The 16,493-nt window shown below is 48.0% G+C and overlaps 1 protein-coding gene across 1 annotated transcript in view; it reads left to right on the top strand.

Moving 5' to 3' along the window:
- The window catches only part of WNT9A (Wnt family member 9A), a 51,632-nt gene that overhangs the window by 20,815 nt on the left and 14,324 nt on the right, over positions 1–16,493 (top strand). Inside the window, exon 2 of the mRNA XM_085050112.1 lies at positions 13,692–13,951. Coding sequence (XP_084906238.1) covers positions 13,692–13,951 — 260 coding nt within the window. The remainder of the gene's footprint in view (positions 1–13,691; positions 13,952–16,493) is intronic.

Genomic DNA, 16,493 nt, shown 5'->3' with positions numbered 1-16,493 from the left:
AACTGCCTGGCCCCAGGGCTGATTTAGAACACATTATCCATGTTCTGTATTCCATGGAAAACCCATTTGGGTCCTCGTGGGTGTTTTTAAGGTGCTGTTTGAGACACAGAGCTCAGAGAAAGCTGTCAAGAGTCCACTTCTCTCCAGCATCCCTCCTGATGCTGAAAATCAGATTTCTTTTCATTATTTCGGAGTACTTAGAATTATTCTAGGTCATCCCATATTTAGCTGTCACACCAGGGAAACCTAAAGACTGGAAAATGAGGAATACTGATGACTTGTGGACAACTGTGGATGTTATTTCCCTGAATTTGCCTTTTATTGTGGCACTGTGAGAAGGAATTTCAACCCTCAAAAATGAGTTTGCTCCTTCCCTCTTCTTGTCCTGAGGGAATGGAAGCAAGATGGGAATGTGGGAAAGGACATCTCTTGCAGTGCTCCTTTGCAGATAGGGCTATTTTTCTCTTCTTTTTAATGGAATTGATTTCCTGCTGCATACATAGAATTACGCTGATGTTTCCTGGCCCCTGAGTGGCTCAAATAGAAGTAATTTTTATATAATGGTTTTGTTCCTTTTGCTTCTTCCATTCCTAGTTCCCCAAAGGAATTCACAAGGAGTAATTTAGACACCAAACTTTCAAATCTCTTCATCTCTTTCACCGATTGTGTAGCATTCTGAATTTAAGAGAAATTTAGGGATGTGGATAATTATTTCAAATGGGATGCCAGCTAAATGCCTTTGAATCTCTAAAAAACTGATTGTCCAGGCCTGGATTGGGAATGGATCCTGTGTTTTCAAACAAGCAATTTATGTTGTGAGGCAGAACATCCTCCTGGGTCAACACTGTGCTGAATGCAGAAATTGCACCAGTTGGCTTTGGTTCTCTGCAGTTGGCTTTTCCCAAATGTGTCGATTATTGGGATATCTCTCAGCTTTCTGGGATTTCTGGCTTCACTGTAGTTTCTCACAGATTCAACCATTCAGCTGAAACGTAACAGTCTTTTTAAAGGAAAATACTCAAACCCAGTACTGGAGATTTGTTAGAGAATAGACTCCCCCAAACCTAGTCTGAAGAGTAAAACTCTTAGAAGGAAATTATAGAATCCCACAGTGGTTTGGGTTGGAAGGGACCATAAAATCATCTCAATTCCACCCCCTGCCATGGGCAGGGACACCTTCCACTGTCCCAGGCTGCTCCAAGCCCTGTCCAGCCTGGCCTTGGACACTGCCAGGGATCCAGGGGCAGCCACAGCTTCTCTGGGAATTCCATCCCAGCCAGGAATTCCTTCCCAATCTCCCATCCATCCCTGCCCTCTGGCAGTGGGAAGCCATTCCCTGTGTCCTGTCCCTCCATCCCTTTTCCCAAGTCCCTCTCCAGCTCTCCTGGAGTGCTCCCATTAGGTACTAGAAGGATTTTCCTTTTTCCTCAAGTTCTCTGGGACTTGGAAATGCCCAGTGTGGGATATTGAAAGGACACAGTGTTAGACCATGGCAGCTTTATTAATCTCTCAGTGCTGTTCAGCAGGTGAAGATACAACATGATTTTTTTTTTTTTTTTGGTGTAACCCATGATTTAGGGACTGTTTTTTCTGCTCTGCTGCTGTTCTGAGCTTTTGCCAGGTGTTTTGGGAAATGGGAACTTGCTCAGGTTGTTTGAAGGTGTTCTGGATGATGTTTATGCACTGGGATAACTCTAAACCTGTGGATCCTCTTCCCATGAGAGCTTTTCCTCAAGATACTTCATATCATTCTTTCTTGCACTTTTTAAAGAGGATTGAAAATGTTTTTCCCTTTAACTGCAGGCACCAGGGCAGAGGGATGCAGGCATTGGCAGAGGAATAACACAGTGCAGCTCTTCTTTTGTTGGGACTTCCTTCTCAAACATGACCAGCTTGCAAATCAAATGGTTTCCTGACCTGCCTCGCTGCTCCTGAGGTCCCCGTTTTAGCCAGTGGTTGTAACTCGAGGCTTGCTCTGAGCTGCTTCTTGGAATTGAGGTGGAACAGTCCCAGTTTGATGAAGGGTGAGTCTCATGGAGCTGGGGAGCAGCTCTCAGCTCGATGAATATGGATGCAGCTGTGGCATCCCACAGCTTCACATCCAGCCTCAAATCCAGCCTCTGTCCCCCCAAAAAGTAACCTGAAATCGCCCAAAACACTGAGGAACAGCTGCCACATTCAGTGAGGATTGGGCTGGCGAGGCACAGAGTGACATAATATGTCTTTGCCCTCTGTAATCTTTTACCCCTTCCACCATGCAGGCACACAAGAGCCGATTCAATTCTTAATCTTGGTGTAACGAAACCACCTCGTGGTTTGTGTGTTTGAGTTGATCTAAATTGGGATGGCAGGAGCTCTTGAATCCAACAGCTTTAGGCTATTTTAGGTGGTGAAAATCTGCCATTGGCACTATAGGAGGCATTTATAAGTAACAAGCTAATTATGTAAAATGCACACTGTCCACTTGTTAAGATCTTCTTAAAGTTTCATAATCTAATCAGAATTTGCTATGTATAACACTTGGCTTGTTGTCCTCCCCCCTTGCCTTTTTAATGCCACTTTGTTGGGTGGGTGGATGATCAATACAGGAAGGAAATGCTTTCCTTAATACTGGTTGGTGGAGTGTGCCCCACGTGCTGCTTTAATACAAGGCACAGAGGATTTTCCTTTTAATTACTGAGCACAAATGCGTGGATCAGAGAATCATGGGTTGGGTTGGGTTGGAAGGGACTTTGAAGTTCCATCCCCTGTCCAGCCTGGTCTTGGACACTTCCAGGGATCCAGGGGCAGCCACAGCTTCTCTGGACAATCTGTGGTGGTGCCTCAGAGGGAAGAATTTCTTCCTTTTATCTAATCAAAATATCTCCACTTTTGGTTTAAAACTCTTTCCCCTTGTCCTATCACTGGCTCTCCTTCTTTTTCACGTTTTTTATGGATGCTGTGCAGTCCTGTCTGCTCAGCAGCACTCACAGGATGAAACTGTGGCTTTCTCTGGCCGTGGAGTATTTTGGTTATTAACGTGGCTCTTTGTTCATACAGACTTTAGGTAGTATAAAAAGCCAGGTATGTGCTGAATTCAGCAAGTTATCCTGGGGGTGTTCACCTGGAGTGTTGGCCAGGGTAGGTCTGGCTGAGGTCCTTGCCAATGTTCTGCAGTCAAGTCGCATTCAGAAGGTAGCTGAGGTCTGTTAAAAACATCAGTATTGATCTGTTTGTCCCCTCTGATTGATCTCTGTCACAGCATCTGCTTCACTCCCACCAAGCTGAGCATGGCTTTAGCCCTTGGAGGAAGGTGACACCATTCCTGCAGTGCTGTGGGACACAGGGCTGGCCTGGTGGTGGTGAAGGAACGTCAGGAGGTTGATGGTAGATGTTCCCATCATTCTTTCCGTTTTCCTCACAAGCTGAGGTGTGGAGGAGCAGGGCTTTGTGGGGCTGGGGGAGTCCCAGGGAAGAGCAGTGCTCTGGGGATGGCAGGGAAGGAAGTACCCCACAGTGCCTCTGGATCTGGAGCAGAAAACTCTGTGTGGTGTTGGTGACTTCCTGGGAACTGTTCCTGGACACATCAGCAGGAATATATCCTGCACTAGTGGCTCATCCTTATCTGAGTTTGAAATCTTGGCCAGGACTGGAGATTTGACCCTAAAGGCTCATTTGAGGCTTGGGAAGCCTCAGGATTGCAAGGCTCCTTCAGGAAGTCATCCACAAGACACCTTTGCCATGGGCTGACCTTCCTGCAGGAGCCTTGGAGCATCTTCCTGCTGAATTTTGCAAGGAATCAACCTTTATGCTCACAACTCATTCCCACAACCAGTGTTGGGGCTCAGGACAAGGATAAACTTCCACCACCCCATCACCCCCTTGTGCATCCTGCTCTGTCCAGCGCCCTGAAAGTTTGTTTTTTCACCTGTTTAGTTTTGAAACCTGCCACGAGGATAGTGTGACATTAGAGTGGAAAAGCTATCGGGGCCGTGCAGGGGAGGAATTGCAGACCCGTAAACTGCTCCCAAAATAGCTGAGATGATGTGTCAAACCGCCCAACCATCCCAATCCTCCACGAGCTGACCTCCCAGGGATATCTAATAGGGGCTGGGAACGTTGGGAGGGGAGGGAGAGTGACCCCCCCCCTCCTCCCTGAATCCACATGCTTGTTTCTAGAAGTTGTCATTTGTCCAGAAGTTGACCAAGAGCCAGTCTCTGCTTCCAGCTGGGACCTCCAGGTCCTGGATATAAAACTAAGGCTGGACAAGGAGGAAGAAGCTCATTCTCCAGTTATTTTTCTGTCCCAATGAACTTGCCAAGCTCTTTGCACTCGTGCTTCACTCGAAGTTTAATTTCATTTGTCAGCTGCAGAGTAAACTTGATTTTCTCTTTAGCTGCTGTGCTGCTGGAGTGTGTGTGTGCATGGGGATATCTCCAGGCAGCCAGGGAAGCTGCTGTGTTGGCTCCAAGGAGTTTCTTCCCTGCCTGCCAGGCTCTGTGGTCTGGGCAAGGGCAGCTCTGTGGCTGCAGCATCTGCCGGGAACAGAGCGGGCAGTGTTCGGGATGGACACACAATTTATCCCACAGATGGGAGAAGGCAGGGAAAGGCCCAGAGCAGATCCTGCTGCTGCAGAGCTGCTCAGCCTTCACCCCCAGAGTGGACAAAAGGGCTGGCTGAGGTGTTAGGGAGACAAATGGGAATTCAGTGGGAAGTGAGATGCATTCCCTGGCAGGGACTGACACTGCCACATGGCGCGGGAGCGTGCGAGTCGTGCCCACAGCCCGGGGCTGCCGTGGGTGGGAGCTGCTGGGGACCTGGGAGGCTTGTCCTGGGATGGCTCCAAGCCCCATCCAACCTGCCTTGGACACTTTCAGGGATGGAGCAGCCACAGCTTCTCTGGACAACCTGTTTTTCACCATCCTCATAGCCAAGAACCTTCTCGTAACACCTCATCTGAATTTCTCCCATTTATTTCAAACCATTCCCTCTGCTCCTATTATAGCCTTCTTTCTATCTGTGAAAACCTCACTCTCCCTCTGTTCTTTAAGTCCCTTTTAAGCACTGGAAGACCCCGATTGCCACAATATCAGTGTGGGGTGTGCTTGGCACCTCTGGGGTGTTCTTGCCATCATCCAAAGCACTGCAGAGTTCAGGTGGGTTAAACGTGAAATGTTTCAATGCTGTGGCTGCAGCAAGAAGCATCTTGCAGGTGGCTGGGAAGACAGCAGCTGCCAGATGGGGTCAAATCAAAGGTTTCTCTAGCCAGACATAGACCTCTGGGGATCCAAGGAGAACTGGGACAAGTGATGTGGCTCCTGACACCTCCTGGCAGCTCGTGGTTTAAAGGCTTCCTGATTCCTCTTGTTTCATCACCCATCTGGATGAACCTCCCTTTCCTGAATTTGTTTAATCCCTTTTGGAGGCTGTTCATCATTCTGGGCTTCACAACATCCGGTGGCAGTGAGCCTTGACGTTTAATGATGTGCTGTTAGGAAAAAAGGCTCCGTTCTCAATGGCTACCATTTATTATTATTATTATTATTTTTTTTTTTAATGCTGTGCCTGTTCTGAGTCAAAAGGTCTGAGCCTTGCACTGCCCTGTGCAGAGTTCTCCCTGTGGAGCTTCCAGCCCTGGCTGGATCTGCAGGATTTGGTCATTCCTTGTGTCAGGAGTTTGAGCTGTGGAGAGCCAGAAGGATGGGCAGGTGTTTTGGGAACTGGAATTACCCTTTTGAAGCAACATCCTTGCTCCCTGTGTGATTGATGTTTTCTGATTCCTCCTGGGTAAGCCTGGTGGAATAAACAGAAAGCAGCATCAGTGCAAGAAGCACAGGGAACAAATGTTTATTTTGGGGTTTTTTGGGCCTCTTTGTTTAGATTTCAAATGGCTAATACCCTTTGTTCTGTGCAGCTCTTCCCAGGTAAGGGAAGCTGGTGAGAAAAACCTTGAACTTGGATTTTCTCTGCTTGGAACAGGAAAACAAAGCTGTTTCTGCAGGTTTATAGATGACACTTTGGCTTCCAGGAATTTGGGATTTGTGGTAGGAGCCAATGGAATAGAATTTCTATGTGGCTCAACTTTGTCCCAAGAAAATCAGGCCACTGAGCACCTGGGCCATTTCCTTTGGTCTCCTGTCTTTAAAATCTAATATAAATTCTTTTGCTGTGTTCTGGCATGTGATCCATGATATTTGTGGTCCTTTCCTGGTCCTCAATCCCACCAAAAACTGTTCAAAAGCAAGGCAAGGATGATCATGTATATTTTCTAAGTGGCATCAAAAACGTCCTTTGTTTTCTATGTTGGTTTAGGCCAAATTTTAGGTTAAAAATCATTGAATATCCTGAGTTGGAAGGGACCTACAAGGATTGAGTCCAACTTCTGGCCCTGCAAAAAAACCCAACCCAAACTATCCTCCCCCTCAAGAAAAAAAAACCCAAACAAAACCCCCAATATTCTGAAAATCTCTCTTTTTTGTTTGTTTTGTTGTGGGTTTTTTTTTCCCTCTAGGCCATGTGGAGTTAATGAGTTAAAACAAACCTTTTATTTTCTCCTCTGGGTTAATTCTTCACCTTCCATCCCACTGCTCCCCATTTTCCTGCACCAAAAAACTCCATGTTGCCTCCACTCCAGTAGGCTCCAGGCCTAGAGAAATGATGTTGGGGCTAAAATAGAAATGAAACCAAAACAAGCAGTGGCTGGCTGAGGAGCAGGGGTTTGGACTGGGGGTCCAGGAGCTGTCCAGCCAGGGAGGGGACACTGTGGGGGGATAATTCCTGGCACAGGGGCAGAGCTAATGCCTCTTAAATCAGGAGTGAAAGCCCCTGTTGCCGCCTGGCCCATGCATTCCACTGGCACCGTTGGGTTGAAAATCCTTTGTAAATCTCCCTGATTGCTGTTTCATTCTTGAGAGGATGAAGGGGAGAGGAAACAACCTTTCCCTCCCTGCCTTCTTTCCCTGTTTCTGTTTGTTTGTGGACAGAGTGGGTTGTTCTGGAGGAACTGGGTTTTGGGGCTGAGATGTTGGCCTAAAATAAGAATGAGTTTTGCTCTGATGGGTTGGAAACTTCCTGAATCAGGTTTGTTGTAAGGAGAGGAGTGAGGAAAAGGGGAGACTCACTTCAGCCCTGTGGTTCAGGTGCACCAGCAGAGACCCAAATTTGATTCTTCCCTCTGCTGTGGGGTTTCTCTGATGGTTTGTTGCCTCTTTACCGGAGGAGGGAAGGCAAATGCTTCCTTCAGGGAATGCTGTGGGTTGTAATTCATAAAGCAGGTGTCCTGCTTTACAGGAGTGGGGAATGCAGGACTTTCCTGTGGTGCTCCTGAGGGCCAGGGTGCCAAAAGAGCTGTTCCTGATGGCACCTTGATCCCATAAAGTCCTCTGCAGGAATGGGAACATATCCAGCCCTCCACAGCTGAATTGAGTCACATCTTCCCTGCTCATCCACTGAGAGTTTTTTCATTTATATATTACATGCCAGACTTTTTGGTCATTTGTACAGGGGAAGGTGAGGGCCTGTTTTGGCAGGAAACTGGATGGAAATTTGTTTATATGTGCAGCAACCATCCTGTATTTGGGAGAAAACCATCCATGCCTTGTCCCATTCCCAGAAAAATCCTTTCTGGACTGATTTAACAACCTCTGTTGGAGTCCAGTGCTCTCCTCAGTGCAGGCCTGGGGAATTTCCTCTGTGTTCAGCAACCTGGGAGAAATCTTCCAACTTCCATGTCAGCTTTATCTAAGGGTAAAATGGGAAACTCAGACATCCCAAAGTTCTTTTTTGGGATGTAAACACAGGGATCAGAGGGGTTGCTGTGAGTAGTGGAAGTTGTGTTGGAAAGGGAAGAGCTGGAGTTTTGCACCATTGGATTATCTTGGAGAATCCATAGCCTCATTTTTATGTACTCTATGGAGATATGGGATATTTTAGAGTTCATGTGGGCACTTAAAGCTGTTATTTCCCCCTTTTGCTGGGTGCTGGAATAGCTCTGGATAGAACCCAAGAGCCTGGCAGCTTTGTGGAGTAGGATCCTTCCATGTCCATCTGTCCATCCTAAGATGCTCAGAGAGGAGGCTCAGGAAACCCCTGTATGGATCTATCCAGGCATGGTTGAAGAAAGGTTTGAATAACTCAAACCTACAAGAATCTGCACCTTTTTTCCTAAAAAAAAATAAAAAGCCCAAGAATCTGTTTGAGCATATTTCATCAGGAATCTGATGGAGCCTGGTGCTTCCTTCCCTGGGAAGTGGGATCTACTGGGTTGGAAGTTCCCCTGTCCTGTAGCTTTTATCCTTTCTCTCCTCCTCCCTCCCATCACTCAGAAGCTGATCCATTTCTCTCTATCCTAAAATTCTGAGATTTTAGGATAGAGAGAAATGGATCTATTTTAGGATAGAGGGAAACTTCTGCTAGAAAAACCCATCAAGCACATGTTCTCATCTGGAGCAGGACTGTGGGGTTTGGCTGCTTCCCACCTGGATGCTGTGAGCTCAGAAGGCCTCATCACCCCTACTCTGTGTTTTTGGGAGTGTGTGAAGTTGTAGTAATCTCTGTGACTCATGTAGAAGCTGCAGCTGAGATTTGGGCGCTGCTGAGTGAGGAGGGAGTGACATTGGAGAGGTTGTCACCTACAGAAAGCTCTGGCGGTTTTTGCCACACTATTGAGAGGAAGATAAGGATCAAAAACAGCCATTGGGGCATAATTTTGATGGGAATTGCTGTGCTCATTTCTGGAGTTTCCAATTGCTTTGTTTAATGGTTTCCCACAGCAAGGCACCATTGTTCAGGGACAATGACAGGGAGAGGTGAGCCCAGAGCTGAGCTGGCTGGGAGTGGTCCTGAGGGAGGAGAACTGGCACGGGAATGAGGAATGGAACTTGTAGAGATGAGTTTTAGCAAAGCTGGCTTTGATTTCTAGGTAGGGTTCAGCTCTGTCTGCTAAAGCCCTAGGTGGTCTGGATCTCCTCAGGCTGGGAAACTTTTCCTCCTGTCACCTTCCTTGACCTTGACAATGTCACAGCATCCTGACAGAAGAGATCACTGGGAAAATTGCATTAGGAAAGGGTTGAGGTAGAAATGGAGAATTCTGGCAGAACAACCCTTGTGAAGGGGCTAAACACTTGCTTAGATGTCATGGTGGAAGCCTGAGGTTTGGAGAATCCATAGCTTTAGTTTTATGTAATCTGTGGGTATATGGGATATTTTAGAGTTTAGAGTTCATGTGGGCACTTAAAGCTGTAAATACTTAAAAATCCAAATCAGTGCAGAATGAGATGGTTGAGTCTTCAATGTCCAGCTCTTGTTCCAAGTATCAAGTCTTCATCACTCACCATGAAATTCAGAATTTTTTGTTGCATTTTTATACTTCAAATATTCAATAGCCTTTGTGGGAGGAGGAGTGTGATAAATCAATTTAGGAAAGGTTCGTGGTGTGGGAGTGTGATGGTGGGAGAGACAGAGGGCAGCTGGAGGTTATTGGGTGCAAAATAAAATAATACACAACTCAGACTCCTTGAGTTGTGTAATCATTAATTTAGGTGTTGTAGTGAGGATTCATGGTCAAGTTGTCAATTTTCCAGAAGCTTTTTTAATAATTAAAGGAAAAATGGTGAAAAGAGAAGAAAAAGGTCTGAAAGTGTGGTAATACCACAAGCAAAAAATTGTGTGGAAAGTGAAACCAGAATTAATTCAGCCACTGTACAAATGGACCAAAGAGAAATTTCCTAACACAGGAGGAAGCTCTGGGATAGGAATGCAATATTCCAGGAGCTCTGTCATTCCAGGGGGGAATAGCAGAGACCTCTCCTTGCAGGAAAACAGCTCCCCTTGGCTCCTGTCTCTGGTGGCACTTGCAAAGGAAACTCTGGAGCACATCAAAAATGAAGATGCACTCACAGGTCTGTGTAGATGCCTCAGTTCTGCCTCATCCCCCTCAAATCCTCAGCAGGAAAGTCCCCACTTAAACACAGGAAAATCCAGGGACACTGAGGAAAGTGTGAGCTGACGAGGCAACAAAACCTCTTGACTTGTGAGACGAGTTGGAAGCAGCATCTGTCTTGAATTGCCTCTTGGAAGGGCAATAACTCCATGGTGTCCCAGATAAAACTTGGCCTCGGGGTTATCAGTGGGAGCTGTGCAGTGGCAGGGCTAGGCTTGGGATTTCCCCCAAATCCTGATGATTGAACTCTGGGAAAATGAAGCAATTGGTGATGTTTGAGATGGAGTTCACAGCCGTGGAAGGTGAATGACAACAGTAGTGTGTGTGCAAACCAGATGGGTCTTGCTTTTTGCATCAATTAATGGTAAACTTTCTGATTTCCTGGCTTCAGACTGGTGGAGCTGGAGTGGGAATAGCACAAATGATGCTGCAGAGGTTCCTCTCACTGTGGTGGGTGTGGCACGGGGCAAAAGGTCTTTCCTGAGGTTTGGATGTTGCACTCGGAGCAGAAGCTGGGCAAGATTAGGTTGAAAAACCATAGAATATCCTGAGTTGGAAGGAAACCATGAGGTTCATCAAAATCCAGAATGCTGAAGCAGAAGTTCAAAGTTCTGAATTCTATAAGCAGCCTGTTGACTTTGTAGGTTCCTGTTGCTCTCAGAGAGTTAACTTGCAGAGAGTTAAAGCTTCCTGGGTTGTGTGCCATGAGCTGTTTGCTCTCTCTGCAGGTTCCTGGTGGACACACACAATCCTTTGGAATCTTGGAATGGTTTGGCTTGGAAGGAACCTTAAAGATCATCCAGTTTCAACCTTTTTTCCTCTCGAAGTTGTCCGCTTCATCTGCCACTCAGCCCCTCCTTGGAGCAAAACAACACAATCCCAGAGCTCTGGCTGGCAGCTTAACCGTAACAGTTGTGGCTTGGGTGTGTAAAAAACAAAAAAACACCCACCCAACCCCCCCGAAACATTTCCTTGGAAAGAACAGCTTGGTCTTTGTGAGGAGCTGAGAAAGCGTCCGACTGACACCGTTGCCTTACAGGACCTCACTCAGCCGAGGTTGCATAAAAGGGCTTTATGGGATTAGAAAGGTTCCATGCAGCAGGAGCTCACAGGCAGCGTGTCAGGTGGGGCAGCTAGCTCTCCCTGGCTCTGCCTGCATGTTATTGATGCCACGCTCTGGAAAGTGCCACCTCATCCCTGTCCCCAGGGTTTCTGGAGTGTGTGTGCAGAGCTGAGGGCACTGGGGAGGGGAAATGCCCATGTGGGTTTGTGTGTGTGGCTTCTGCTCTTCACCTGGGGGAGTTTCATTGCTTGCTGGCTAGGGAAAAACCCTTTTCTCCTAGATTTACTCCTTGCGTTGTTTTAGGGATGTTTCTGAGTAATAATCCAGGCAGTGATGGAGGGATCTCTGTTCATGTGTCTTTCAGCTGGGGAAGACTTGTGGCACTGAAGCACCATGAATCCTATATTCTACCATCTCCCTGTCCCTGGATCTTCATATTGTGTGTGTTTAGGTGATTTTATTGGAGATACACGCAGCTGGGCTGTGCTGTCAGCAAGTTTTGGAAGGCTGACCTGTGGGAAACTGTACTTGAAGGATCCCAAAGCCAAGCACCTGAGGGGGAATGTGGGAAGAGGGTGAAAACCACCCACTGCTCTGCAGAGATCCTGGCTGTAGGATCAATTCCTGTATCCCTCCTTGCTCCAGGAGCCATCTGCTACACGATCCTTGGAGCTTTTTTCCAGACCATTTTGCTGAACAATCCCTGCTCAGTTGGAAAGAGAGAATGGGGAGAAGGAGATTAGAAAAGGCTGTGATGCTTCCCTGTGCTTTGCCAGCTGAGGGTCTCTTGTGCCAACCATGCAAGTTTGCAGGAATGAACTTTCAGAGTATCATGAAGGTCAGGAATGGATGTCCTGGACATTTTGTTCCAGATCTTCACTGCAGTGAATATCCCTTAGTGATGTCCCTTATCCTGGGGGAGCAGTTGGGGCAGACCAGAAACGAAAGGGTTAAAATAGGCTTCAAACAGACCTCTCTGCTTGGCCTTTTAGATTTTTTTTTTTTATTATTATTATTATCATCTTGGGGGGAGCAAAATTTGAGGGAAAATGTTTTTCTCCATTTCCCACGAATCATTCTGACTGCATTTTTATTGCTGCAGGGTTTTTTTCTGGAGATATCAATACCTGTGAATGTAACTGAAGGATGTTTTCCTGCCCATCTTTGTTCTAAAAATCCCCCTTCAGCCCTTTTTGCTCCCTCCCTTAGAGAGCTGATATTAAATCACCTCATCAATGCATCAGCAATGATTGGATCTCTACTGGATGTCCCTGGCTGTGACTCAGGTCAGGATTTTCTGCCCATTGTTCACCAAGGTTTGGGAGTTCAAGCATCCTCAGTGCCTCCCCTCAGGAGCTGTGCACCTGGCAGGATGCATCCCAATGATTAGAGAGAAAGACTTGTTAGAAATAGGAAATCACAGGTGGGGTTTTAAAGGATTTCCAGTGATCCCCTCCCATTCCCATCACCCATTTTCCCTGGTTCTCCTGCAGCAATGGATCTTTCCAAGCCCCCAACCCACCCTGTGCTTCCCAGTGTGGGATTGAAACGTTCCAGCATATTTCCAGCTCTGGATTTCAGCCATTCTCCCTTTTTGGCTGGGGAATGTGTCTCCAGGTCCTCGGCGAGGCTGGATAGTGATCCCCATTGACTGTGTGGACTGGCACCTGGCCGGAGCAGGGCAGAGCCAGGACACTGGGGTGCAGCAGCCTGGCCAACACAGCTCTCCTGAGCCCAGCAGATGTTCCTGCAGCCTCTCTGCTCCCTGGGGCTGATGCCAGCCTGGGCCAACGCCAGCAGCTCGTCACTTGACACCGGGAACAGTCCCCTGGCATCTTTTGTTGCACATTGTGGAGTCAAGGGCCTTGTGCTGGGAGGAGGGAGGGGAGAAGAAATTCGTGTCCCTTTGCCTTAGGGTTATTTTTTTTTTTTTTTAGGTTTTGAGCTTGTTCTGTCTTGTAAAAGCTTTTGGCAGCATCTCCTGGAAAGTGTATCCTGCTCTCCAACCTCAGGCTGTGGCTCGCTGGGTTTTATGTCAGGATCTCTTCTGCTGAGGGCTGGGTGGCTTTCTGTGCTTTCTCAGGGTGTCTCCTAGGCTTTGATGGGACAAGTCATCCTCTATCCCTTCCCAAGCTGGTACCTGGCTCTGCTTTATGTGCTAAAATGATTTTTGTGTTTATGCCCAGGACAGTGACAGTAGTGCTCATGTATTTTTGCCACTTTACCAACTTCATGCAGTGAGGCACCTGCAATTATTTCTTTCTCCTTTCAGCTTTCAACACAGTCCTGTGGTGGAGGTGACCAAGGGTTTATGTCCAAACAAGCTCTGTGAGAGCTGCTAGGGAGCATAAATCCAAATATTTCCTCTGCCCTTTTTCCTGCTCCTACCTTGCACACATACTGTGAGTGTAAAATCACTGCTGGCTCAGATGTGAAGGCCACAGGGCTGCTCAACCAGGACATCTGATCCCATGGGCTGTATTTTATAGAACCCCAGAATGATTTGGCTTTGAAGGACCTTTCAGACCATCTAGATCCAAGCCCCTGCCCTGGGTGGAGATGCTCACAGTTTGCTCAGTGTCCAGCTTGCCCTTGGACACTTCCAGGGATGGTGCAGCCCCACCTTCTCTGTGCCACGGAAGAATTCCTCCCGGGAACATTTTGTTTTTCCCCCCTCCTCACCGTGCTTCCCCTCTGTTTCTCGGCAGGCTGACGGGCAACGAACCCCTGACCATCCTCCCTCTGACCTCAGAAATGGAGGAGGCAGCCGTCAAGGCTCACTACAAGGTGTGTGACCGCCTGAAGCTGGAGAAGAAGCAGCGCCGCATGTGCCGCAGGGACCCTGGCGTGGCCGAGACCCTGATGGAGGCCATCAGCATGAGCGCCCTGGAGTGCCAGTACCAGTTCCGCTTCGAGCGCTGGAACTGCACCCTCGAGGGTCGCTACAGGGCCAGCCTGCTCAAGAGAGGTGAGTCCTGGGGGGTCTCTGCACCCCCTGAGCTTGTCACCATCCCTGATGGTCAATCCAGGATGTCCTTTGTGGGTTGCACTTTGCCCTGAGCTCTGCAGAGAGCTTTGTGGAGGTGCACAGCAGGCAGAGAATGTGCTAATGGGGGGAATTTATGGGGGTAATTTATGGGTTTGCCCTGCCTGCTTCCCACTGCTGGCCCTGACTGCCCTCTGTGGAGTATGGAGGGGTTTGTGGAGGTTGGTGCAGCCAGGACCTGCATTTTCTCCCCATTTCTGCTGTTGCTGGGTTTGGAAGCTCTCAAAGTTGTCCCCTCTTTCTTTATTATTTTATTTATTTCGTGTTTATTTTTGCTATTTAGCATGCCAGTCTTTCAGGAGAGAAGTTGAGAGGATGCCATTTTAAGGGCAATAAGGCAAATCTCTGTGGAGCATGTAGGTTTTTGTGCAGGTCACTGCATCCAGGAGTGGCATTTTCTCCCCATTTCTGCTGTTGCTGGAGGAGAGGGTTTGGAAGCTCTCAAAGCTGTCCCCTCTTTCTTCATTGTTTTATTTACTCCTATTTAATTTTGCTATTTGTTATGCCAATCTTTCAGGAGAGGAGTGGAGAGAATGATGTTTTAAGGGAAATAAGGCAAACCAGACTGTTCCATGCTGTCCTGTTAGAGAGGGCAAGAGCCCAGGTTAGAGCCCTGTCATAGTACAGGCAAAACCTACCAGTGTTTGTGTCATATTACTACCCTGGATGTGAGCAGTGGGTGATTCCCACACCTTCCCAGCAGCTCAGGTGGAGATGGCCTGAAATTAGGAGTATTGGAGGAGCAGGTGGTATTTTCATTTGTCTTTTTATTTCCTTTCTTTGTACTACCATGTATAGTCCCGTTTCCTCCACCCTCCCAGTAAAATCCAGTTCTTATTTCCAGGCTGCAGCACCATTTTACAGAGAGCATATGAGGGTTTCAAGGGCTCTGGTGACTTCCAGAAGGTCCCACCCTCAGCAATGGACCTGGACCTGGAAAAGGCAGGGTGTGATGTCTTTAAAGATAAGAGCAGAGGCTTGCGGGGCTAATTAGTGAGGACGAGTAATTCAGAAGCTCCAGGGCTTAACTAATGCACTGTCACTGACTGGTGGAAACAAGGAAAGTCCTTATGAAACCCAAGAGGTCCAGCCAGAGCTGCAAGACATTTAAAAATATCCCTGCATGCCAGAGGAGTCCCTGGATTAGTGGTGCCTTGGGGAAGCCAAGCACTTTCTCATGCTGACACCTGGAGGCCACAGCTTGTTCCTTCAGACATGTCTGTCCCCTGGGCAGCCCTGGCCGAGGGGCACTTTGGAGCACAAAACCCCACAGAGAGCCTCTCCATCCCAGCCCTTGTCAGGGCCCTGTGTGATAAATGAGAGCTCAGAGGGCTGCAGGGCTCTGCTGCTGTCTCATTCTGCTGTGTTTTATATCCCTGCAGCATCTCTGCCCTCCCCTGGTGCTGTAAATCCTTCAGGTGCTGTTGCAGTGCAGTGACACAGTGCTCTGTAAATCTTTCTCCTCCTCTCCGGGAGCTGCTGGTTCCTGGTTCAGCATTGCAGCCACTGATACCCCAGGGCAAAGGCTCCCATGGATCACCCACAGCTTTCCAAATTCATCCTTGAGGGCTTGTTCCAGAACCATTGCAGGGAGAAAGGAAAAAGGTGGGGGGGAAAAAAATCCCCAAACCGCTTTTTTTCACTTAAATTTTCTCCCTCAGGTTTTACACTCAGTCACCAGACCAGTCCTGGCTGCTGGTTTGCAACTTGGGCTGATGCAGCCCCGTTTCTTAAAATAACAGGGGATTGTTTAAGGGACTCGTTATCCTCTTTGGATACTCGGGAACAATTTTGGAAATGGCTGAAACTGGATAGCCAGGGCCGGCAGACTGTCAATGCACTGGGGCTTAGAATGCCTGCATTGATTTAAAGCTCATTATCTTGTTACAAAATATCTCGGTGCAATCAAATCGTGCGTGGTGGAGATGGCTTTAAAATCTGGCCAGAGCCAAATGTCACATGGAGCTGGTTGGGAGCTGCCTGTGGGTGAGATGATCCCCGTGCTGATGGGCTCAGGGAATTTGGGAAGCTTTCAGCGATGGAGAATGGGAGGAGTGGAGACAAAGCTGATGGAAGGGGAGAACCTGGCAGATGAGCTGTTCCTCCTGGCTTTCTGTCAGGCCTGGAATGTGTTGTGGTCACACGGCGCTGCCTTTCTGCTGGGATTCCACAAGCACTCTGAATTCAGCGCTTTAAGTCGAGAGGGCTTCGAGCAGGGTGGAGATCTGGGCTGCCTAATTCATCAGTTAAGGCTGGTGGCTGTGAGTTAAGTGTGCCAGGCCGGGTTGGACAGGGCTTGGAGCACCCTGGGATAGCAGAAGGTGTCCCTGCCCATGGCAGGGGGTGGAGCAAGAAGATTTTTAAGGTCTCTTCCAACCCAAACCATTCCATGGCTGCAGTGCTCAGATGTCCAGAGCAGGGGATGCACACCCTGTCCATTGAGGACTCTGTTTGGCCCTGGCAC

Source organism: Lichenostomus cassidix, chromosome 2, assembly GCF_008360975.1.
Source record: "Lichenostomus cassidix isolate B80296 chromosome 2, HeHo_3.0, whole genome shotgun sequence".
In the NCBI taxonomy this organism is placed as follows: Eukaryota; Metazoa; Chordata; class Aves; order Passeriformes; family Meliphagidae; genus Lichenostomus; species Lichenostomus cassidix.
This window is presented reverse-complemented; position numbering and strand designations above follow the sequence as displayed.